The sequence below is a fragment of the Pelobates fuscus genome, chromosome 12, assembly GCF_036172605.1.
Source record: "Pelobates fuscus isolate aPelFus1 chromosome 12, aPelFus1.pri, whole genome shotgun sequence".
NCBI classification, from domain to species: domain Eukaryota; kingdom Metazoa; phylum Chordata; class Amphibia; order Anura; family Pelobatidae; genus Pelobates; species Pelobates fuscus.
In genome coordinates, this window is record NC_086328.1 from 3,983,428 (window position 1) to 4,008,447 (window position 25,020).

Here is a 25,020-nt window from a genome sequence, read left to right on the forward strand (position 1 = left end):
GACTGATACTAGGGCGGTTAGGAGGGGTTTACATTCACTGACTGATACTAGGGCGGTTAGGAGGGGTTTACATTCACTGACTGATACTAGGGCGGTTAGGAGGGGTTGCATTCACTGACTGATACTAGGGCGGTTAGGAGGGGTTTACATTCACTGACTGATACTAGGGCGGTTAGGAGGGGTTTACATTCACTGACTGATACTAGGGCGGTTAGTAGGGGTTTGCATTCACTGACTGATACTAGGGCGGTTAGGAGGGTTTGCATTCACTGACTGATACTAGGGCGGTTAGGAGGGGTTTGCATTCACTGACTGATACTAGGACGGTTACAGACCGTAAAATCTGGGGGGGTTCATCTTAGTTCATCATTCACTGACTGCAATATCAGGTGATTACTATTATTACTGGTATTTATAAAGCACCAACATATTCCGCAGCGCTGTACAGTTGGGCAAGAAAGACGATACAATATAGACAAACTCATGCAGACGTAATAGAGGACTCTGCCTGTTAGATTAGCATTTAGAGTCCTTTTATACAAAGCACTGCGCTAGATGGATAGTGAGCGTACAATCTAAAGGGATATACCAGGCATCTGAGGGTGTAAAGTGTGTTACCCTCACTCAAGCAGGGCTCCATCACCGTTATATAATCCCACCAGTACAATATGCGTATAGGTTAGTGGTTTCCAAATCTCGGGGAAGGTGTAAATAAAATGATCTAACAGGCCTGGTGTATCCACCCAATCTCCAATCACTGTCACAATGTATCAGATTATCTGTCACTGTTTGGCCCCCAGGAAGCCAATCAAATGCTGCAGAGATTTGGGCATTTGATGAGGACGGTGCTAGAGGACACCCGATTGGTGAAGCTGCAGACAGAGGGCGGAGCTATCCTTGCCAGACTGAGGAAGGAGGAATCGTGTGTGACTCTCACAGATGATTACAGGTGAGACGACTGTTGGCAAAGCTGATTTATTATGACAGTCCCTACAGCTTCAGGTAATGACTGCTCCATAGGAATCGATGTAGCCAGCAAACTCGCCTTATCTTTATTCTCCAGTGACGTGCGCTATCTAGTGATTAATTGTACAATAGTTAATATAATAACTGAGAGATGTGTAAAAATGTAGTATTTTCTTCTTAACTCTCAGTACCTTGTTAATTAGTCCTTTGATGTTGCACAGGCAGCATAGAGCAAGTCCTAGAGGGCTCAGCTTTTAGGGTGTTGCACTGCTGGCTTTCCTGCTGGTGATGTGATAAGATCCACATTTCTCTTCTCACTGTTGGTACAGCATTGCTATTATTATTATTATTATTATTATTTATAAAGCGCCAACAAATCCCATAGCGCTGTACAATGGGTGGATTAACAGACAAATATTAGCAACAAGACAAATTGGACGCACAGGAACAGAGGGTGCTGAGGGCCATGCTCAATGAGCTTACGTTGCAACGACAGACTCTGCGAGCTCGGTATTTTAGGACTCTGCTATACAGCCCATGATTTGAAATGGTTATAGTCCTTGTAGAGTCTGTTTAAATCTGCGCCCAAACTTATAAAAACTACAACTATTTTTGAAACCACAGTGCAGAACTCCGCAATCCTCACCGCAGCATATTACAGCGAAGAGGATTGCTTTAGCAGTGAAACGGTTACCGGGTTTGACATAAAAACATTTATTGCTATCGAGAAGGTTCTCACTGCCCTTGTTTACTGGGTGTCGGTTTCCGGGTGTGGCGAAAGTAACATCGCCACTGGTTTTTGGAGGGGCCTGTTTGCCAGCCTCCTGCCCTGCGACTATTGCCCTTCTAGGAACTGATTTGGGCATAATTGATTTTTATATTGCTGTTTCTTGCCCTTTAATTCCCAGAGAAAGGATTTGTACTTTTAAACTGGCACTTCGGATGCAGTCGAAGTGCCCAAGTCGTCGCCATTCGAAAACCGAACACGTGGCGTCGATTTTAACTCATTCGAACGCGGTCAGCGGTGTGTGCAGCCAAATCTATGGAACTGTTTTAGGCTACCCAATTGCACGAACACCGCTGACCCGTACCTTCTACTCTACTTTGACACTGCGGCTGGAGACTAAGTCCCGTTCGAAGATTCGAACGCACATTCGAATGGGACTTTTTCTCATTTTCATTCATTCAGTCATTTTCTCATTCATTCAGTCATTTTCTCAGTGTAAAATAGACCGACCACACAGCCCAAATCCATGGAACTGTTTTGGGCATGAAAATGTGCTTGCGGTTGGTCAAAAGTGACTTATATCGGGGGGCGGAGCCTGCGCCTAAACCGGAGCGGTCGCCATTAACACCAGTTCCGCAACATTTCCTCCAAAACCCCTCAAAAATAAGCCAAAACACCCACACTCAAAAGCAACCCACCCGAAAGCGCAGAGGACACAACCCCGACACGCCATATGCCGTTCTTCCAGGCGGCTAAAACGCCCAGGAAAAAACGGAAAACCGGGGCCTACCTCACCACTCAAAGCCTGGACCTGGCGGCACTGTTTGGCGCCTACACTCAGCCGGGTACGTCCGGGGAGAGGCCGGCACCACAAGCTGCAACACCCGCCGAGATGGGACGTAAGTCACCAAGATCACCCCCACAGACCACATCAGACGGGACGCAGAACTCAGAGCCTATGCCCCAACAGCAGCCACCATCTAAAATGGCGCCGCCGTGGTACAACGGGTCTGCAGAGATCATGGAGGGCCCCCCCCCCACAACAAAGACACACTCACAGCCCGCCCGGCCACACACTGGGCTCACCACACCAGCTGCAGGGGAGGGCTCTGCTCCAGTCACCCAGCGGGACTTCCAAAACCTGGTGGGAGAAATCAAACACTTCTAGCATCCAACGTGGCAGCAATACAGGCAGACATACAAAAAGTCAGTGACAGAGTGCGAACAGCAGAGGGGGATATTGCCGACCTCTCAAACAAGGTATGAACTTGGTACAAGACACTATTCAACACCTACAAACCATGCAACAAGCACTCTCCCTGCACCAAGCCACACTGGATGACAGGTCCAGGAGGAATCATCTCAAAATAAGGGGCATCACAGTGACCCCTAGAAGAACTCCCCCACTATGTGAGACGACTGGTGGCCACCATCCTACCGGCTGCACAAGCCAAAAAAGTCACCTTGGACGGGACATACCGCCTAGCTAAGTCCAGCAGAGCCCCAGCAACGGCTGTACAGGATGCCATAGTCCGATTCTCACACTCCCACGACAAAATATCTATCGGTCAGCACTGCAGGACAAGACCCCACTCATCTTCGAAGGCACTAGCTTTACCTTCTATCAGGACCTCACGAGGTCCACCCTGCAGTGGAGGAGATCCCTTCAACCTCTTACAAGCCAATTGAGAACAGCTGGCATCAAATATCGCTGGATGTCCCCCAGACTACTGGTGGTGAATCACAAAGGGACAGTACACAAAATCTCGTCGCCGGCTGACGCCCCGACCCTCCTCGTGGCACTGGGCCTACCGTCCCAAGCGATGACAGATGATGGACGGGCAAACACCCGCAGCTGTAACCCCTCCCGAGTGGTCCCGTTCGTACCAGCCGCTAGACCGACCACGCATTTAGGGACCTGAACACCCAGGAAACTGAAAACCTGCTAGCTACATTTTATTCCAGAACTTGTTTTATGTTGCCCACAGTTATTGCTTACATGATACAGAGTCACACATACACGAGAGGCCTCCAAGGAGGTCCCACTACACCTCAACCCCCACTACAACAAAACGGGGCACTGCAAGACAGGTGCCCAGCCACACACCGGCCAGCTCTCTCCCCCCCGCCACCCCCTTGGTAATACCTACGGAGGGCCAGTTCACACACCAGCAACAATCACTCTACACGCGATAGCTCCACAAAGAACAGCCCGACCTGACCCCTTCTTCACACCACTCCAAATAAAATACCTCGCAACTCACTACTACAAGCCTCACGCTCACATCTAATCCCATCACCCATCCCATATACACAACAACACACATGTTCAAACTGTTTTTAAAAAAAAAAAAAGTGCAAAACAATTATCGTTATATTTGTTTTATCCACACAAATGTTTTATGTTGGTCAACCCCGCTGTAGCTGTTGGGGCACAGCGGTATATTATGTTGGATGTTATCCATAATGTGCACAACAAAAATAAAGATTTTTTTTTTTAAAAAGTGACTTATATCTATCTACTGAACGGCGGAACAGATTCAAATGATTTTTGGGTATGTTTGTATTTGAAATGTGCTGATAAATAATATGTTACTATTATTATTAATATTGGATGTTTAGTTTTAGAGTTATGAAAGTTGGGTAAAAAGTATGTTTTAAACTGTACGGCTAATTGTGCTACCTCTCAGGTAGAGGGGAGGAGATTTGTGGGATGTAACCAGTGCGTGATTGGGTAATCCATAATTGTCTGGGGGCGTCTCCCTTGCACGGGAGAATTGCATAAAAGCAGAGTATGTGTTATTAAACCAGAGTTGTTCTTCATCCTCCATCTAGAGTCCTGTCTCTTATTGGGGGAATTGCTCTATCACTACAAGGGATTGCTATGCTCTGCATGCTCCCTTGGATAATCACTTCTAAGCTCTTTCAAGAGCTTGTTCCGGTCTTGCTCTCGGAAGGCGTCTACGGTGGTTATGGTGTCGGCTGGAGTGCTTGGAGCCCTCAGGAAGTGCTAGGAGCATCCAATAACGGAGGTACCCAGTTGGGGTGCCAGGTGATCTGTTACACCAGGTGTCCCGGCAGAGTGACGGTCACCGGGTGTCCGGGCAGAGTGATGGGTTACTCATTAAACCACAAAATTGTAACCAATTGAGTGTTTTTTCTTAGGCTAAACATAGACAGGAAAGAGAATTTGGTGACAATGAAGAGAATAAAGTGACTCTGACACATGTACGCCGGCACAATTGTAATAAAATGGCTTCCGTGCAGCTGTGTGATCACCTGCAGTTTTTGTAGTCATGGGTGGTATGTATTGTGCAGGATTGTTTAATGTCCTGATAATAATTGTTTATTCTGGGGGTCCTTCTTCAGAGCCCAAACTGTGCAGCATGTTTCTATGAGAATAGAGGCAGGTGAACCTTCTTCCTGGAATTTTCTATTGCTTTGGTTTAAGTAAGGCCAACCTGACATTATGGCTCTGCCTATCTCTGGATCCTTCTGCTGAACCCACTTTCCGCCCGCCCCCCCCCCCTTGCTGTGATTCGCCCCCACCCCTAGCGCACACCAGTCACGTGACACATTCAGCTCTCTCTTTTCAGTGCTGATGTTGGGGACACCGAAACCTGCAGAATTGAGATGTCCAGAGTAGATATTGTAAAGCGATGCAGAATAAGTTGGCGCTATATCAATACCAATAATAAATATATCTTAGACTAGTGAGTTCACAGTTTGTGGCTCCTTAAAGGGACACTGTAGGCACGCAGACCACTTACCTGTACTGCTTATTGAAGTGGTCTGAGTGCCCACTCCCATCACCCTTAACCCTGAGCGTTTTTATAAACTGCAATAATTACCTGCTAGGATTAACGCCTCCTCTAGTGGCTGCCTACCAGACAGCCACAAGAGGGACTTCTGGATGCTTAGACTTCTTTTGGTCATGTAAACGACGCTGGACGGCCTTGCGCTGTGTCACTGGAATCCCCATAGGAGAGCATTGAATAATACTTTCCTATGGGGAGATCCTAATGTGCAGAGTATCATATTGGACACAAAGACTCCAAACATCATGAGCACTTAAAATGACAGAAGTGGTTATGGTGCTTGGAGTTACCCTTTAAGGTAAGCTGTTCATTGTGTGTATCGAGATTTGTAGAATAACAATGGGATTTAGGGCTTTTCCTCAACTTTCTATTTTTCTTTTAGAATGTTTTTGCTTTGAAAAGGTGCATGTTATCTCTGTAGACCCAGGTTCCATTAACTTGGATTATGGAATTAATTTATAATGAATATACAGCCTTATGCTTCATAACGAATCCCTATTTCATGCTGACTCACCTGCCAAATATAATGTATCTTAAATAGAAGGCTATTTTCCTTTAAAAGCATTGCATTTGAAGAAAACCCATTTTAAAAAAAAATGATGATAATCTGATTTAATTAAAAAAAAAAACATATATATATATATATATATATATATATATATATATATATATTTATATTGTACCATCTCCCATCCTGGCTCCATCTCAGACTAGTCAAACATACCATTCCCATGTGCTCATTGCCTGTGAATCTGGTTCTGTATTTAGACTTCCCACAGCCCTTTCTGCCTGACTGCTTGCAGTCCGTGAGAGGCTCGGGTGACTTTAGGACAAAGTAACTATTAACCTGTAACTGTGTGCTGGTTTTACATAGTGTGACGGTCATTCCGTAGTTTGACTTATGATTAAGACTCCTCTCCTCCACTGATGAAATCGGCTTTGTTTTATTCTCTGACTGTAGAATTTGGTGAGTGATTGATTGGTGTGACAATGTAATCCCATCGGCAGGCTTTGTGCGTTATTTATTGGTACTACCCTGCAACTTGGATCCCATCGCTGCCACTTTCTATATATAAAACAAAATAATCTGTGCAAAGTAGGCGCTTTAGAATCAAATTAGAACAAGTGCTCTTTGATGCAGCTGCTCACACACAAAAAGTGGGACCTCTCCAATCCCTCCAAATTTAGAGAATACAAAGTACACTATTTGCACAACCCGTGTGTAGTAGTGAAGGTGTGTAGCGCTATAAAATATTTACTTACTCCCCAAATTGCTTTAGGGGTGTGGATAGTCTCCTGGTAGCTAGAAGAAATGTAAAAGTACATAGTGTATTCCAATTTATCAACTAATTATACACCTTGTGATTAAGAAGCACTCACATGGTTTAGAGCCTATTCGGATTGGCTCTAATCACTTTCACTTTGTGTCATTCAGGTGACACACACCTCGGCATCCAGATAGAGTATATTCCTCAGAGAGGGAAACAAAAACATGGGGGAGAACAGGAAGAACTCGCCCTGGGGTTGAAATCCTTATGGACACAGTATAGTAATAGTATATATATAAAAGTAAGGGTTACTCCTCACCTGGTTAAGAGCCTGTAACCTGGCTCCCGGTATAATAGTATATGAGCTAGTTCAGGGACAGCTCTCTCCCTTCTTTCAGCAGGATAGATGAAACTTCAAATGCATATATTTCAGCTTTAAGAACATTTATTACATAAACATATAAAATTAATCTGATACATACATTCAAATAGTCCAAAACGCGTTCGCCGATTCCGTTCGGCTTTCTCAATTGGTGTCTTCTGGATGAAAAATGGAATCTAAGACAAGGGAGGTTCGGTTATAGATCCGTGGAACAAGAAGTGAAACTGAAAAACGGACCTAACTGGATGTGCAATAGAGGGGATACTACTCTCCCAGGTTCCCGGAAGTGACGTCACACGCACGGTCACTTGTGGGTGCGTGATGGCGTCACTACTATGGGATAAAGTAATACAGCTGTGAAAACACACCCTCCCCCATAATAACGCCTGTGATTGGTTGAAAAGTGATTTGTGGCCACCAATCAGAGCGGAAAGTGGGAAATTTAACCGGAACGAAGCAGGTTAGAAGACACCAATTGAGAAAGCCGAACGGAATCGGCGAAACGCGTTTTGGACTATTTGAATGTATGTATCAGATTAATTTTATATGTTTATGTAATAAATGTTCTTAAAGCTGAAATATATATGCATTTGAAGTTTCATCTATCCTGCTGAAAGAAGGGAGAGAGCTGTCCCTGAACTAGCTCATATACTATTATACCGGGAGCCAGGTTACAGGCTCTTAACCAGGTGAGGAGTAACCCTTACTTTTATATATATACTATTACTATACTGTGTCCATAAGGATTTCAACACCAGGGCGAGTTCTTCCTGTTCTCCCCCCCTGTTTTTGTTTCCCTTTCTGAGGAATATACTCTATCTGGATGCCGAGGTAGCTGCCACTTTCTATGTCTGACTGACCCAGCATTCTCCCTGTGATAGCCACAATTTATTGTTGCAGGTAACATTGCCCAACAGACTTTATTTAACACCAGTTTGGGTGACTGAAGCTGAAGGCGCCCCTCTACTGTCTGCCATGGGGATATGATGTCACGATAAAGATATTTACAAACATTTGTGTATATTTCTGTCTGTCCCAGGAATATCTCCCAGGGTAACCTGATCTTGTGCTGTCTTGTGTTAGGGATGCTGTAGAATCTGCTACGGATCTCTATAACAAAGTGGATGAAGGGGTGCACAGCTTGGTGAAGTTGTCAAACAAGCGCATACAGGACATGGAGATGGTCATAGAGTTTGAGGCATTTGAGGAACGGTTTCAAGAGGTAAGGACCTTAACAGAATTGCTATTGTACTCTGGAATATCGAGACCTTAACCTGTACTCACCTCTTAGTCAAGACAGGCTATGACATGGGGCTAAGAACGTAATCGTGATAATATTTAGATACACTATTGGTTGTTCTTGTACAGGAGCTACTGTGCTGGCAGCCTCTGCATGTGAAATGAAAGGAGCATTCAAGAGCCCAGTCCCTGGTGAATACCTTCTAGAGCCATGTCCCTGGTTACTTATCGTTCTTAGATTATATTCTAGAGCCCTGTCCCTGGTTAGATTCTGTTCTAGAGCCCTGTCCCTGGCTACTTATCGTTCTTAGATTATATTCTAGAGCCCTGTCCCTGGTTAGATTCTGTTCTAGAGCCCTGTCCCTGGCTACTTATCGTTCTTAGATTATATTCTAGCGCCATGTCCCTGGTTAGATTCTGTTCTAGAGCCTTGTCCCTGGTTAGATTCTGTTCTAGAGCCCTGTCCCTGGCTACTTATCGTTCTTAGATTATATTCTAGAGCCCTGTCCCTGGTTAGATTCTGTTCTAGAGCCCTGTCCCTGGCTACTTATCGTTCTTAGATTATATTCTAGAGCCATGTCCCTGGTTAGATTCTGTTCTAGAGCCCTGTCCTTGGCTACTTATCGTTCTTAGATTATATTCTAGAGCCCTGTCCCTGGTTAGATTCTGTTCTAGAGCCCTGTCCCTGGCTACTTATCGTTCTTAGATTATATTCTAGAGCCATGTCCCTGGTTAGATTCTGTTCTAGAGCCCTGTCCCTGGCTACTTATCGTTCTTAGATTATATTCTAGAGCCCTGTCCCTGGTTAGATTCTGTTCTAGAGCCCTGTCCCTGGCTACTTATCGTTCTTAGATTATATTCTAGAGCCATGTCCCTGGTTAGATTCTGTTCTAGAGCCCTGTCCTTGGCTACTTATCGTTCTTAGATTATATTCTAGAGCCCTGTCCCTGGTTAGATTCTGTTCTAGAGCCCTGTCCCTGGCTACTTATCGTTCTTAGATTATATTCTAGAGCCCTACCCCTGGTTAGATTCCGTTCTAGAGCCCTGGTTAGATTCCGTTCTAGAGCCCTGGTTAGATTCCGTTCTAGAGCCCTGGTTAGATTCTGTTCTAGTGTTCCTGGTTACTTATTTTTCTTAGATTATATTCTTGAGCCCTGTCCCTGGCTAGAATACATTCTAGTGTGCTGTGCCTGGTTAGATTACATTCAAGAGCCCTGTCCCTGGTTAATCCCTTCTAGAGCCCTGTCCCTGGTTAATCACTTCTAAAGCCCTGTCCCTGGTTAATCACTTCTAGAGCCCGGTCCCTGGTTAGGCCCTTCTAGAGCCCGGTCCCTGGTTAGGCCCTTCTAGAGCCCGGTCCCTGGTTAGTCCCTTCTAGAGCCCGGTCCCTGGTTAGTCCCTTCTAGAGCCCGGTCCCTGGTTAGTCCCTTCTAGAGCCCGGTCCCTGGTTAGTCCCTTCTAGAGCCCGGTCCCTGGTTAGTCCCTTCTAGAGCCCGGTCCCTGGTTAGTCCCTTCTAGAGCCCGGTCCCTGGTTAGTCCCTTCTAGAGCCCTGTTCCTGGTTAACCTCCTTTGTAGAGCCCGGTCCCTGGTTAGTCCCTTCTAGAGCCCGGTCCCTGGTTAGTCCCTTCTAGAGCCCGGTCCCTGGTTAGTCCCTTCTAGAGCCCTGTTCCTGGTTAACCTCCTTTGTAGAGCCCGGTCCCTGGTTAGTCCCTTCTAGAGCCCGGTCCCTGGTTAGTCCCTTCTAGAGCCCGGTCCCTGGTTAGTCCCTTCTAGAGCCCGGTCCCTGGTTAGTCCCTTCTAGAGCCCGGTCCCTGGTTAAACTCCTTTGTAGAGCCCTGTCCCTGGTTAGTCCCTTCTAGAGCCCGGTCCCTGGTTAAACTCCTTTGTAGAGCCCTGTCCCTGGTTAGTCCCTTCTAGAGCCCGGTCCCTGGTTAAACTCCTTTGTAGAGCCCGGTCCCTGGTTAGTCCCTTCTAGAGCCCGGTCCCTGGTTAAACTCCTTTGTAGAGCACTGCTTTCTGGTTGAATTCCCTCCTAGAGCTTTGATTCCTGGTTACCAGTGATATATCCAGATTCCTTTGTACGGCAAATAACAGCAGGGCCTATAATTTACGCAAAGTCTTAATCTGCAACAGTGTCTTTGCCATCTCCAGAAATTACATTTTGAATTTAATTTATTTTTTGGCAAAATTTATAAAAACAAATTTGTCCAGTTACTTGGCACGTTTATCACTTTAATAAACTAGTAACTGATGGAAAACCTCTGCATCTCCTTCTGAATCCGGTGAACGTTTTAACCTACAACCTGCGAGAGGCAAGCGGTGAATCTGTCGCTGAAAGGAGAGCAGACGTCTCCTGGTGGGGTATTTAGAGCATGTGACACCTTTTTAGAACATCTGATCTTCTGATTTGAGATTCTAAATGCTGCTTCCCGTCTGGAATGGAAACTTCTTGTTTTTAATAACCAAAGCCATAATAAGCAGGATACATTTCGGCAAGTTCTTTATATTTATTTACATCTTTAAGGGAAATCTTTATCTGCCACAGATAGGATGCGTTGTGAGGATAAATCCATTGCTTTATGCAGACAGAGATGGATTATATACAAAGTGCTCTAAACATTATTATTCTGTTTTTCTGTCTCACCGTGTTCCCCACAGATCAGCGGCTGGATCGAGACAGTGGGCATGCGTTTGCTGGGAGAATGCAGCGATACACAGGATTCTCTGGAAGTCGTCCTTCAAGCACAGAGACACTTCAGGGAGTTTGAGAGTGTGGCCTGTGTAAGTCATTGTGAGCGTAACCCATGGCTTGTGTGATGTTCGAGCCGCTATATTCGTTTATTAGAGATACAGTGTTTGTTTCGTGGTAGGAGTACTGCCGACGTGGCCGGGAGATTCTGCAGCCGATGGAGCGATGGGAGAATGTGCTATTGTCTTTGGAGGTTAAGAAGTACCTGCTAAAGTTACAGAAATGTAAGGAGAAGGTGGGGGAATTCTCTGCACGGCTGGAAGAATCCCGCCAACGCCTGGAGAGGACCGTCCGGCTCTATCAGTTCTTTGACAAGGTGAGTGCAAAATAACTGCAGTAACTACCCCAAAACACCACCAAGTGTTCCATGTAAGCTGTCTGACATGTCCTCCGGGTCGTACATGTGCTGTGTATGGGTTACCTCTTAGTACAGGATTCCGGGATTAACCCTTCATTCGCCGTGTTAGTGTCAGACACTGCTTTAGTTTTGTATAAAGTGTATGTGGGTGATTAATCATCTGATTCATACACACAATCAGTCTTATCCCTACTAACCCTTTCCGTACTTAGCGCAGTGAAGAATCTCGACTGTGCCAGTTTGCTCCCTCCTCAATCTATTCTAAAACTCATATCATAATAACATTTTTACAAAAACTTAGCAAATTTGTATTGTGCTTGATAAACGAAAAATAATAATAAAAAAAAAACTGGTATCATAGTTTGCGAGTCTTAAGGGAGTTCCACTGAAGAGAAGGAAGCAGGAATACTGTCCACTAATCCCACCGCAAGCACAAAAATCAATTATCAACTGGTTCTGCTTGCCCTCTGCTGGATAGTGCTGGTATTGCTGAAATGATTGATAACCCACACAGTGCTGTCATTGCTGGAGTTTGCATGGTTTTTAGCTAGGAGTTATTCCGGAGATATCTAAAGACAAATTGATTGTGATCTTTCTGTCAAACACATTCAGTATAAAGCTCTGTTACCTCTGACCTGTACGGTGCGTATAAAGATCTGTTACCCCCTGACCTGTACGGTACGTATAAAGATCTGTTACCCTCTGACCTGTACGGTGCGTATAAAGATCTGTTACCCTCTGACCTGTACGGTGTGTATAAAGATCTGTTACCTCTGACCTGTACGGTGCGTATAAAGATCTGTTACCCCTGACCTGTATGGTGCGTATAAAGATCTGTTACCCTCTGACCTGTATGGTGCGTATAAAGATCTGTTACCCCTGACCTGTACGGTGCGTATAAAGCTCTGTTACCCCCTGACCTGTACGGTGCGTATAAAGCTCTGTTACCCCTGACCTGTACGGTGCATATAGAGATCTGTTACCTCTGACCTGTACGGTGCGTATAAAGATCTGTTACCCCCTGACCTGTACGGTGCGTATAAAGCTCTGTTACCCCTGACCTGTACGGTGCGTATAAAGATCTGTTACCCTCTGACCTGTACGGTGCGTATAAAGATCTGTTACCTGTGACCTGTACGGTGCGTATAAAGATCTGTTACCCCTGACCTGTACGGTGCGTATAAAGCTGTTAGCCCTGACCTGTATGGTGCGTATAAAGATCTGTTACCCCTGACCTGTACGGTGCGTATAAAGATCTGTTACCCTCTGACCTGTACAGTGGGAATAAAGATCTGTTACCCCTGACCTGTGCGGTGCGTATAAAGATCTGTTACCACTGACCTGTACGGTGCGTATAAAGATCTGTTACCCCTGACCTGTACGGTGCGTATAAAGATCTGTTACCCTCTGACCTGTACGGTGCGTATAAAGCTCTGTTACCTCTGACCTGTACGGTACGTATAAAGATCTGTTACCCCTGACCTGTACGGTGCGTATAAAGATCTGTTACCCCTGACCTGTACGGTGCGTATAAAGATCTGTTACCCCTGACATGTACGGTGCGTATAAAGCTCTGTTACCCTCTGACCTGTATGGTACGTATAAAGATCTGTTACCTCTGACCTGTACGGTGCGTATAAAGATCTGTTACCCCTGACCTGTACGGTGCGTGTAAAGATCTGTTACCTCTGACCTGTACGGTGCGTATAAAGATCTGTTACCCCTGACCTGTACGGTGCGTGTAAAGATCTGTTACCTCTGACCTGTACGGTGCGTGTAAAGATCTGTTACCCTCTGACCTGTACGGTGCGTATAAAGATCTGTTACCCCTGACATGTACGGTGCGTATAAAGCTCTGTTACCCTCTGACCTGTATGGTACGTATAAAGATCTGTTACCTCTGACCTGTACGGTGCGTATAAAGATCTGTTACCCCTGACCTGTACGGTGCGTGTAAAGATCTGTTACCTCTGACCTGTACGGTGCGTATAAAGATCTGTTACCCCTGACCTGTACGGTGCGTATAAAGATCTGTTACCCCTGACCTGTACGGTGCGTATAAAGATCTGTTACCCCTGATCTGTACGGTACGTATAAAGATCTGTTACCCCTGACCTGTACGGTGCGTATAAAGATCTGTTACCCCTGACCTGTACGGTGCGTATAAAGCTCTGTTACCTCTGACCTGTACGGTGCGTATAGAGATCTGTTACCCCTGACCTGTATGGTGCGTATAGAGATCTGTTACCCCTGACCTGTACGGTGCGTATAAAGATCTGTTACCCCTGACCTGTATGGTGCGTATAAAGATCTGTTACCTCTGACCTGTACGGTGCGTATAAAGATCTGTTACCTCTGACCTGTACGGTGCGTATAAAGATCTGTTACCCCTGACCTGTACGGTGCGTATAAAGATCTGTTACCTCTGACCTGTACGGTGCGTATAAAGATCTGTTACCCCTGACCTGTATGGTGCGTATAAAGATCTGTTACCCCTGACCTGTACGGTGCGTATAAAGATCTGTTACCCCTGACCTGTACGGTGCGTATAAAGATCTGTTACCCCTGACCTGTACGGTGCGTATAAAGATCTGTTACCCCTGACCTGTACGGTGCGTATAAAGATCTGTTACCTCTGACCTGTACGGTGCGTATAGAGATCTGTTACCTCTGACCTGTACGGTGCGTATAAAGATCTGTTACCCCTGACCTGTACGGTGCGTATAAAGATCTGTTACCCCTGACCTGTACGGTGCGTATAAAGATCTGTTACCCCTGACCTGTACGGTGCGTATAAAGATCTGTTACCCTCTGACCTGTACGGTGCGTATAAAGATCTGTTACCCCTGACCTGTACGGTGCGTATAAAGATCTGTTACCCCTGACCTGTACGGTGCGTATAAAGATCTGTTACCCCTGACCTGTACGGTGCGTATAAAGATCTGTTACCTCTGACCTGTATGGTGCGTATAGAGATCTGTTGCCTCTGACCTGTACGGTGCGTATAAAGATCTGTTACCCCTGACCTGTACGGTGCGTATAAAGATCTGTTACCCCTGACCTGTATGGTGCGTATAAAGATCTGTTACCCTCTGACCTGTACGGTGCGTATAAAGATCTGTTACCCTCTGACCTGTACGGTGCGTATAAAGATCTGTTACCCCTGACCTGTACGGTGCGTATAAAGATCTGTTACCTCTGACCTGTACGGTGCGTATAAAGATCTGTTATCCCTGACCTGTACGGTGCGTATAAAGCTCTGTTACCCCTGACCTGTACGGTGCGTATAAAGATCCGTTACCTCTGACTTGTTGTTCTGTCAATTTATCTTTAAAAAAATACCGCTTTTCTGCTCTAGAACGAGGACACTGATTGTCCAACCAACACCAGCCCATTAGGACATTGCAAACATTAGAATGTTTGGATTAAAGACCCAGCTTGGAATATAATTTGTTCTGTTTGGTTCATAAAGAGTTTTTTTTGTTTTTTTGCACATGGTACATTTTAAACTCTTTTTTTTGTGGCTTGTTAGATGAGGTGTCAAGCTCCTGGGTTTCGTAGCATCAGATATTATGTGCACTATGTGGAGAGTAGCAGTGTTTAGTTTCAGAAAAGTTGTGTGATCAGAGGGAGGTTGAGTGTGGGATCAGAGGGACGGTGAGTGTGTCCCAGAAAGTGTGTGGGATCAGAGGGAGGGTGAGTGTGTCCCAGCAGGTGTGTGGGATCAGAGGGAGGGAGGGAGGCTGAGTGTGGGATCAGAGGGAGGGTGAATGTGTCCCAGCAGGTGTGTGGGATCAGAGGGAGGGAGGGAGGCTGAGTGTGTGATCAGAGGGAGGGTGAGTGTGTCCCAGCAGGTGTGTGGGATCAGAGGGAGGGAGGGAGGCTGAGTGTGTGATCAGAGTGAGGGTGAATGTGTCCCAGCAGGTGTGTGATCAGAGGGAGGGTGAGTGTGTCCCAGCAGGTGTGTGGGATCAGAGGGAGGCTGAGTGTGTGATCAGAGGGAGGGTGAGTGTGTCCCAGCAGGTGTGTGGGATCAGAGGATAGGGTGAGTGTGGGATCAGAGGGAGGGTGAGTGTGTCCCAGCAGGTGTGTGGGATCAGAGGGAGGGAGGGAGGGTGAGTGTGTGATCAGAGGGAGGGTGAGTGTGTCCCAGCAGGTGTGTGGGATCAGAGGGAGGGAGGGTGGGTGAGTGTGTCCCAGCAGGTGTGTGGGATCAGAGGATAGGGTGAGTGTGGGATCAGAGGGAGGGTGAGTGTGTCCCAGCAGGTGTGTGGGATCAGAGGGAGGGTGAGTGTGTCCCAGCAGGTGTGTGGGATCAGAGGGAGGGTGAGTGTGGGATCAGATGGAGGGTGAGTGTGTCCCAGCAGGTGTGTGGTATCAGAGGGAGGGAGGGAGGCTGAGTGTGTGATCAGAGGGAGGGTGAGTGTGTCACAGCAGGTGTGTGGGATCAGAGGGAGGGTGAGTGTGTCACAGCAGGTGTGTGGGATCAGAGGGAGGGAGGGAGGGCGAGTGTGTGATCAGAGGGAGGGTGAGTGTGTCCCAGCAGGTGTGTGGGATCAGACGGAGGGAGGGAGGGTGAGTGTGTGATCAGAGGGAGGGTGAGTGTGTCCCAGCAGGTGTGTGGGATCAGAGGATAGGGTGAGTGTGGGATCAGAGGGAGGGTGAGTGTGTCCCAGCAGGTGTGTGGGATCAGAGGGAGGGTGAGTTTGGGATCAGAGGGAGGGTGAGTGTGTCCCAGCAGGTGTGTGTGTGTGTGTGAGATCAGAGGGAGGGCGAGTGTGTCCCAGCAGATGTGTGATTATAGGGAGAGTGAGTGTTTGCTAGGTCGTGTGTGCCTGGAGCGAGGGTGAGTTTGAGTGAACTGTTGTCCTGCCATGGCTGGATTGTGTACGTCCCCATAAAATAATAGGCTGGGAGTAGTGTGGTGTGAAATGAAGGGCCCTCCTCCCCCCACTCACACTTTTGGACTGGTCCCATCCCCCCTATTCTTTGCCCATCTGCTTGGCTGCCTCACATTTGCCTGTGAATAGCAGGGCTTGGTAGGGAGCAGTGTCTGGGCGCCACAATCTTGTTTCTTCTGCCGACCGATCATGAGAAGAGGGGAGCAGAGACTGAGGGTCGGACATGCTGCCTGCAGACTTACAGGTAGCAGTATATATTTTTATTTTAATATTGCCCGTATCTGGAGGCCACCTCATTATTTTCTACTTATTCAAAACGTCCCAGATCTGAACACCAGGATTCGCTTTTAGATCGGCTGAAAATGCAAATATTTCATTGCTTTTCAAATATTATTTTCCCATTATATTTTGTTTGCATCAAGTGACATGTTAAAAACCTTATCTTCACCTACTGAGCTCACATTGTAAAGGATCTTTGTGTCCTGGTACAAAGAGCTTGCAATCTAATGGGATTGTTGCTTCAATATAAAATGCACGTTTCTGTTTTATCGTGTGGGTTACACGGTGTGTTACTATGCAGTTGTCTTTGTGCATGGAATGGAAGAATAGTAGTCCCAAGAGCTTGCAATCCGGAATGTGGGCACAGATTCCTTACATGCCAGCTGTAGAGGGTGGGTGTCCACTCCCCAGCCGGGCATGCTGCTGTCTCTGTAGAGATTTTCTCAATGTTCTACTTGGAACCGATGTATTCTTCTATGGGTTTAACCCCTGCAGTTCCAGGCAGTGTTTTGCAATGTTTCTACCCGTATAACGATGGTTCAGTGTGCAATCCTATAAAGAACATTTATATCTTTAGTAGTTTTTTTTTTTTGTATTGTGTTATAGTGAATAGAACACTAACCGCTCCAGACACATTGTATTTACAGCCGGAGTCAGTGCTGCCCTGGCGATACGATTATATCTTTTACCATATATAGTAGACTCTGTATTGTGCAGTTTGTAAATAGCAGCCCTGAGGGTGAGTGCGGCTTATATAGAGAGCTCTCAGTAGGATAGTGAGGGTGAGTGCGGCTTATATAGAGAGCTCTCAGTAGGATAGTGAGGGTGAGTGCGGCTTATATAGACAGCTCTCAGTAGGATAGCGAGGGTGAGTGCGGCTTATAGAGAGAGCTCTCAGTAGGATAGTGAGGGTGAGTGCGGCTTATATAGAGAGCTCTCAGTAGGATAGCGAGGGTGAGTGCGGCTAATATAGAGAGCTCTCAGTAGGATAGCGAGGGTGAGTGCGGCTAATATAGAGAGCTCTCAGTAGGATAGCGAGGGTGAGTGCGGCTTATATAGAGAGCTCTCAGTAGGATAGTGAGGGTGAGTGCGGCTTATATAGACAGCTCTCAGTAGGATAGCGAGGGTGAGTGCGGCTTATAGAGAGAGCTCTCAGTAGGATAGTGAGGGTGAGTGCGGCTTATATAGAGAGCTCTCAGTAGGATAGCGAGGGTGAGTGCGGCTTATATAGAGAGCTCTCAGTAGGATAGCGAGGGTGAGTGCGGCTTATAGAGAGCTCTCAGTAGAATAGCGAGGGTGAGTGCGGCTTATATAGAGAGCTCTCAGTAGGATAGCGAGGGTGAGTGCGGCTTATAGAGAGCTCTCAGTAGGATAGCGAGGGTGAGTGCGGCTTATATAGAGAGCTCTCAGTAGGAAGCGAGGATGAGTGCGGCTTATATAGAGAGCTCTCAGTAGGATAGCGAGGGTGAGTGCGGCTTATATAGAGAGCTCTCAGTAGGATAGTGAGGGTGAGTGCGGCTTATATAGAGAGCTCTCAGTAGGATAGCGAGGGTGAGTGCGGTTTATCGAGAGAGCTCTCAGTAGGATAGCGAGGGTGAGTGCGGCTTATAGAGAGAGCTCTCAGTAGGATAGCGAGGGTGAGTGCGGCTTATATCGAGAGCTCCCAGTAGGATAGCGAGGGTGAGTGCAGCTTATATAGAGAGCTCTCAGTAGGATAGCGAGGGCGAGTGCGGCTTATAGAGAGCTCTCAGTAGGATAGCGAGGGTGAGTGCGGCTTATAGAGAGAGCTCTCAGTAGGATAGTGAGGGTGAGTGCGGCTTATAGAGAGAGCTCTCAGTAGGATAGCGAGGGTGAGTGCGGCTTATAGAGAGAGCTCTCAGGATAGCGAGGGTGAGTGCGGCGTATATAGAGAGCTCTCAGGATAGCGAGGGTGAGTGCGGCTTATATAGAGAGCTCTCAGTAGGATAGCGAGGGTGAGTGCGGCTTATAGAGAGAGCTCTCAGTAGGATAGCGAGGGTGAGTGTGGCTTATATAGAGAGCTCTCAGTAGGATAGCGAGGGTGAGTGCGGCTTATAGAGAGCTCTCAGTAGGATAGCGAGGGTGAGTGCGGCTTATATAGAGAGCTCTCAGTAGGATAGCGAGGGTGAGTGCGGCTTATAGAGAGCTCTCAGTAGGATAGCGAGGGTGAGTGCGGCTTATATAGAGAGCTCTCAGTAGAATAGCGAGGGTGAGTGCGGCTTATAGAGAGAGCTCTCAGTAGGATAGCGAGGGTGAGTGCGGCTTATATAGAGTGAGGATGAGGTAGATTGTATAACAATGACTGACAGGGAGCTAAGATGGAGGTGGCTCTCTCTATTCTGACTGCCACGTGTAATGGGCGGAGCTTATAACAATGATTGACAGGGAGCTAAGATGGAGGTGGCTCTCGCTATACTGACTGCCAGGTGTAATGGGCGGAGCTTATAACAATGATTGACAGGGAGCTAAGATGGAGGTGGCTCTCTCTATACTGACTGCCAGGTGTAAAGGGCGGAGCTTATAACAATGACTGACAGGGAGCTAAGATGGAGGTGGCTCTCTCTATTCTGACTGCCAGGTGTAAAGGGCGGAGCTTATAACAATGACTGACAGGGAGCTAAGATGGAGGTGGCTCTCTCTATACTGACTGCCAGGTGTAAAGGGCGGAGCTTATAACAATGACTGACAGGGAGCTAAGATGGAGGTGGCTCTCTCTATACTGACTGCCAGGTGTAAAGGGCGGAGCTTGTAACAATGATTGACAGGGAGCTAAGATGGAGGTGGCTCTCTCTATACTGACTGCCAGGTGTAATGGGCGGAGCTTATAACAATAATTGACAGGGAGCTAAGATGGAGGTGGCTCTCTCTATACTGACTGCCAGGTGTAAAGGGCGGGGCTTATAACAATGACTGACAGGGAGCTAAGATGGAGGCGGCTCTCTCTATACTGACTGCCAGGTGTAAAGGGCGGGGCTTATAACAATGATTGACAGGGAGCTAAGATGGAGGTGGCTCTCTCTATACTGACTGCCAGGAGTAAAGGGCGGAGCTTATAACAATGACTGACAGGGAGCTAAGATGGAGGCGGCTCTCTCTATACTGACTGCCAGGTGTAAAGGGCGGGGCTTATAACAATGACTGACAGGGAGCTAAGATGGAGATGGCCCTCTCTATGCTGACTGCCAGGTGTAAAGGGCGGGGCTTATAACAATGACTGACAGGGAGCTAAGATGGAGATGGCCCTCTCTATGCTGACTGCCAGGTGTAAAGGGCGGAGCTTATAACAATGATTGACAGGGAGACGAGATGGAAGCGCCCAGCTGCAGGTCAAGAGGTGTGGATTCCCACATTCTGGGAATTGACAAATTCCTTAAATGAATTACAATTTATGCCAATTACTAACAGTCTGCCATCGTACTGGTTATTGACTGCGTACTGTAAAAGCTGGGATGTACTATACATAGCAAAGTATACTTCTGGTATCATTCTTCTTTACCAGATGGTAGTTTAGTATCCCCGGAGCTGTGGTCGTTCTGTATCTCTGTTTAATTTTGCCCTTTAGGAGGGTTCTGTTTTGAAAAACTACATCCCAAATGTGTCTGACTTGGTGTTTATAGAGTGTATGTAAAATATCATTTATAATGAATATGCAATGAGATTTATTGTGATTTGCGCAGTGTTTATATAAAGGGATTTAATGTGATTATATAATGTGGTTTAGTGATTATATTCCTGGGATCTGTCTGATGTTATAAGCACGTATCCCGGTCTCTGAGTATGTTTTTCTCGATTCCCCCAGAGCACAGAATCCGATCTCCCGTTAGGGTCTCCTGTTGGCTAATTCCTTTGAGCTGAATTAAAATTCCAGCCACGCAGAACCTTATTTGTCCTGTCTCTGAGCATTGGTCATTGAAGCAGAACACAAAAAGTGACATGAAAAGGAGAACACTTGGTGCTGCGTGTTAACCTTCTGTGCGCTGGCTGTAAAATCCCGTCCTGTGGAATGTAATCACGCCAAACGCATAGCGCAGTTATTACGGACAGTCGCTGCGTGTTTGACTTGAAACAGTCTTAGAGCGATTTCCCAGCTTTGATAATGAGGGCACAGCGGCCATGTTCGTAGTGTATAGCCGCTGATTCTGACACTGGTCTTGAGAGCCACCAGTCCTGTTTGTCACCTTCCAGTCAGCCAGGTGAGCGACTATGCAGGCCGCACAGGTCAGATTCTCCTCTTTTGATAGGCCCTTTGTTTCAGTTGATGTTCTCTGTGTTGATAGGTCCATCTCAGCGGCAGCTGTTACAGGTCAAGACCTTTTTTGGCTTGCTTTACATGTTGCATATAAAGTGAGTCCGCGTCCACGACTTCCATGAAGCTGAATGGGAATGAATAGCACACACATCTGTCCGCTTGTCTAAAACATTATTACCATACAAGAGGACAGTCCGACTGCCCGGGATATGAGCTACTCTCCTTGCAGATACATTGTTACAGGGATTGCACAATCGTCCGCCGAGAACTAGCTAATCCACCCACACCACATTGCTTTCCCATGGTACAGGCAGTACACACAATGCAGGGAGGCAATGCTTCGACTTACCCTAGCAGCAAGAACACCTCGGCCATGTCCACTTTACATGGGACAGGCCCAGATTAGATGTGAGATCAGTCCTTCCAGCTCCACTGGCCTTCCCTCACCACCTAATCCAGCCAGATAAAGCCATGCAGGACTCGTCTGCTGTCATGAAGTTACTTGGCTAGTTAATCCCAAGGGAATTTGCAAGGTACAAAGAGATATTAAAAAGCTGTGAAAAGCAGATGTAACTGGGATCTGGAGAGCATAGGAATAACATCTGCAGCTTGCCTGCTCTGCGGGGCAGGAAACCAAATGAAGAATAAACCGTCCACCCAGGGATATTGTGCATTTACTGCGACATACGTTATAGATCCAGAATGAAACACGCCAAACCTGATTCCATATATCTTCGATATAAAATGTTATCATTAGACCGAACTCTGCCATTTTCACACCAGCTGTTTTTCTAGTTGCGTGGGACGTTCCGTCTCCAGCCATTGTCATTCCAGTTAATTATTTATTGTCTGGTAAACTGGGAATATACAGAGACGGACATTGATAATACCCTGTGCTGGGGAGGTAGGAGAGGCAACGTGACCACTACAGCGGATTAATGGCGAGTTTTTCTTAGCATGTCTGGCATCGGATAGCATTTACTCCTATACCTATACCGCCAGTCACAATTAAACGATCCGCCCAGATAGTTGTGAGTAGGGATATGGGGGACACTTATTGCCCACTCCCTGGGGTCTTTCCATGTATATTTATAGAACATAAGGAAGAAGAAAATGGTAAACTCAGGAGAAAATATCGTTCATCTACACACATGGTTGTAATGTATTGTACAGTGTGCGCATTACATGTTAGTATTTTATCATACCTGACACACCGTGTCAAAGTCTAAGCTGGAGAGATATCTATAACTGGGCGAATACATTTACAGATATTACAGCAGGGGTTTCTGGGAAATGAACATTGTCTGTGTTGTGTCTGTTTGTAGGGCGACCGTGTTATGATACTGTAATACTCCGTGAATCTGGCATTACTGATAATCTGTCAGGTTGATGCCCATAGCTGCCTGCTGTGCCCCCCTCGTGTTTGTAAAGATCCCCCAGAGCTGGCGGTCTGGGTGACCCATGTTGGATGGTACACGGCTATCCAGTTCCCACATGAAGAGAACCCTTTTGTTCTCGTGGTCGGTGGCACTGTTCTGCTGCTGTACAATGACTGCCTCTTAACTCCTGCATAGCTTCATTCCTGCAATGCACTATGGGCAATCCCAGAGTGTATCTGTAATCGCTAGCCGTGCCGCCTGTGATCAAATACGTGTTTTGCCAATAGGGATTATTTATCAAGGACAGTTCTGGGGTAAAATGCTAAACGTGGAGCAATCTGCAGATTTCCACTGTTGGTTGCCATGGCAATAGCTAAATTTCCATTGAGCACTTCCTAAAACATGACTTTTGGTTAGTTAAATGTTCAGTGTCCGTTGATGCATTGTGTAAATGTTGATCTGAGCTCAGGACTTGTCATTGCTCTGTGCATTCCTTGCAGATAAACTGTGGCACTATTTTGACACACGTGGAGTTAAATCGAGATAGTTGTGTAATTTTGTATATTAAAATTGTTGGTTAGATAAAATGCACAGTCGCCAGTGGGGGGTTGAGAGTCTGAGAACAGCCCCCGGTGATAGTCCGTACACACAGTGAGCTGGCCGGCCAAGCTGCGATCATAAAGATTCATTTGTTTCTGAGATGTTCATATGGGAGGGAGACAGAGCTCTTCCAGTACCCGAGCTGTGCAGCAAGACCATCCTCCACTCCCCGGCCCTCCCCGGCCAGCCATTCTCCTCAGAAGCTGACAATCATTTTACATTTTCTGTTGTTCCAAGTGGAAGACCGAGGCTTTTGTTCTTATGGTAATAGAAATATATGCTCTTACTAAAATATTCTGATTGCTGTCTCTTGTAATTTCTTCTAATGACTAATAATTTCTGTTTTAATTGTGTGGTTTACAGGCATACGAGTGGGCTCTGGATGGAATGCGGCATTTAGCCTCCATTAGCCTGGACGATTGCAATTCCCCTGATCTGTGCGGGGTGGCCCTAGAGAGCCTGGAGAGGTACCAGGTGCAGCACGCCGAGATCGATGAGAAAGTGTTTGTGGAAATGAGAGAACTGGCATGCGAACTGAACAGTGAAAGTGGGGCAAAGCAGTGGAAGTTTGCCTGGTCAAAGTGCCAGGAGGCCAGACATGTGTTTGAAAAGAAAATGGAGGCTGCACTTAGGACGAAAAAGTTGGCAGCAGCAGAGCAACATTGTTCTGGCTCCATGTGTCCTCGCAGGCTCTCAGAGAGCATGGGTGAAAAGATGCATTCCAACACAGATAGCAATCTGTCCCATTTCCAAAACCAACCACTAGCTTCCCCGCTCGGCCCTAGGGAGAGGAGGCTTGGGAGAGTACTTGGTAACCGACCAGAGTTTGGGAACATTACAGAGCAGGCTCCCTATAAAAGCAGCCCCCTGTCAGGTGTCAGTTCATTGGTGTCCTCCGCATTCAGGACACGTAAAATGTCCCTACAAAGCATCCCTGGAGACGAACTTCGCCTTGACTTCCAGCACCAAGATTCATCGATCTCCTCCATTGCAGCCGCCACTTCTCGTCCTCTTACCAGACGGTTACTGAGAAAGGCTCAGAGCTTTGACCTTCCAGGAAGCGAAGGTGGCTCCCACGGGTGCCAGCGAAGGCTGAGTGAGCCCGGCCGGCGTGGTAACACAGGAGTGTTCATCAAAGGACTGGAAGTGAGCAGTACAGAACTTGCAGAGCGTGCATGCAGTCCCCGCCAACCGCCCCCATTGGATTGGTCAGCAGATCGGATGGTCAGCGAACGGCGGAGCAGCATCTCTTCACCAGACGGGAGAAGCCGCAGCAGGTAGTAAATCGTATGACTGCAATCCTGAAACTCCCAATCAGTATGTCTCATAGTTTGGTTTTAAAGGGGTTTTAGGAGTGAATTGGCCGATAACCAAGGGGGGCGTTTTGGCTGCAGTTATTGGAATGTGAGGTGCTGGGTCTTGTCAAACTATTTCATGAATATCATACTTAAAATTGAATAGCCTCCTCTCCCTCCTGAAATAAAACATTTGTACCTAAAGCTACATCCAGTAATTGCAACAACACAAAATGACATCGGGATTTGACAGCTTAGTCTAAAATCACTGAATTTGAAGAAGTTCTCTTTCTGCTATTTCAGCTAGAATTTGCAATTAAACTTAAGGGTCAGTTCATGAATAACCTCTAGTATTTGTCTATTATCCAATCATTAGTGGAATAGATTGGGGTTTGCCCCCTCCCCACCCCAGTTTCAATCCATTATGGGGATTATGCATTAACATACAGAAAGCGTGACTGATATCTCTGAATGTCCGTCATTTCATCCCATAATGTTCATTGGGGGAGCTTTGTCCTATAAGCAGCAGAGGGTTATGGTTCACAGAAGGCTGTCCAGGTGCGTGGTGATACCAACAAGTGGGTCTGTACGCCATGCTGTTTTTACTCTTAAATATGGATTGCCTTTTCAGCTTGTTTAAATAAAGGAGAATTGGTATTAATATTACTGCAACAGCAGTCGTTTTTTTTATTTTGAGAAATTGTGATGCTCTATTGTGGATTTAGCTACTGAGTCTACTGGGCTTGTGAATGGGAAACTGCCAAGAGCATGACCGACCATGAATATCAAAG

General features: G+C 46.7%; 1 protein-coding gene across 3 annotated transcripts in view; it reads left to right on the forward strand.

Moving 5' to 3' along the window:
* LOC134579012 (uncharacterized) overlaps positions 1–25,020 on the forward strand; it is a 147,669-nt gene that overhangs the window by 110,036 nt on the left and 12,613 nt on the right. For all 3 annotated transcript variants that reach the window (XM_063438149.1, XM_063438150.1, XM_063438151.1), the window contains 5 exons: positions 801–949; positions 8,245–8,383; positions 11,060–11,182; positions 11,272–11,466; positions 23,298–24,211. In XM_063438149.1, coding sequence (XP_063294219.1) covers positions 801–949; positions 8,245–8,383; positions 11,060–11,182; positions 11,272–11,466; positions 23,298–24,211 — 1,520 coding nt within the window. The remainder of the gene's footprint in view (positions 1–800; positions 950–8,244; positions 8,384–11,059; positions 11,183–11,271; positions 11,467–23,297; positions 24,212–25,020) is intronic.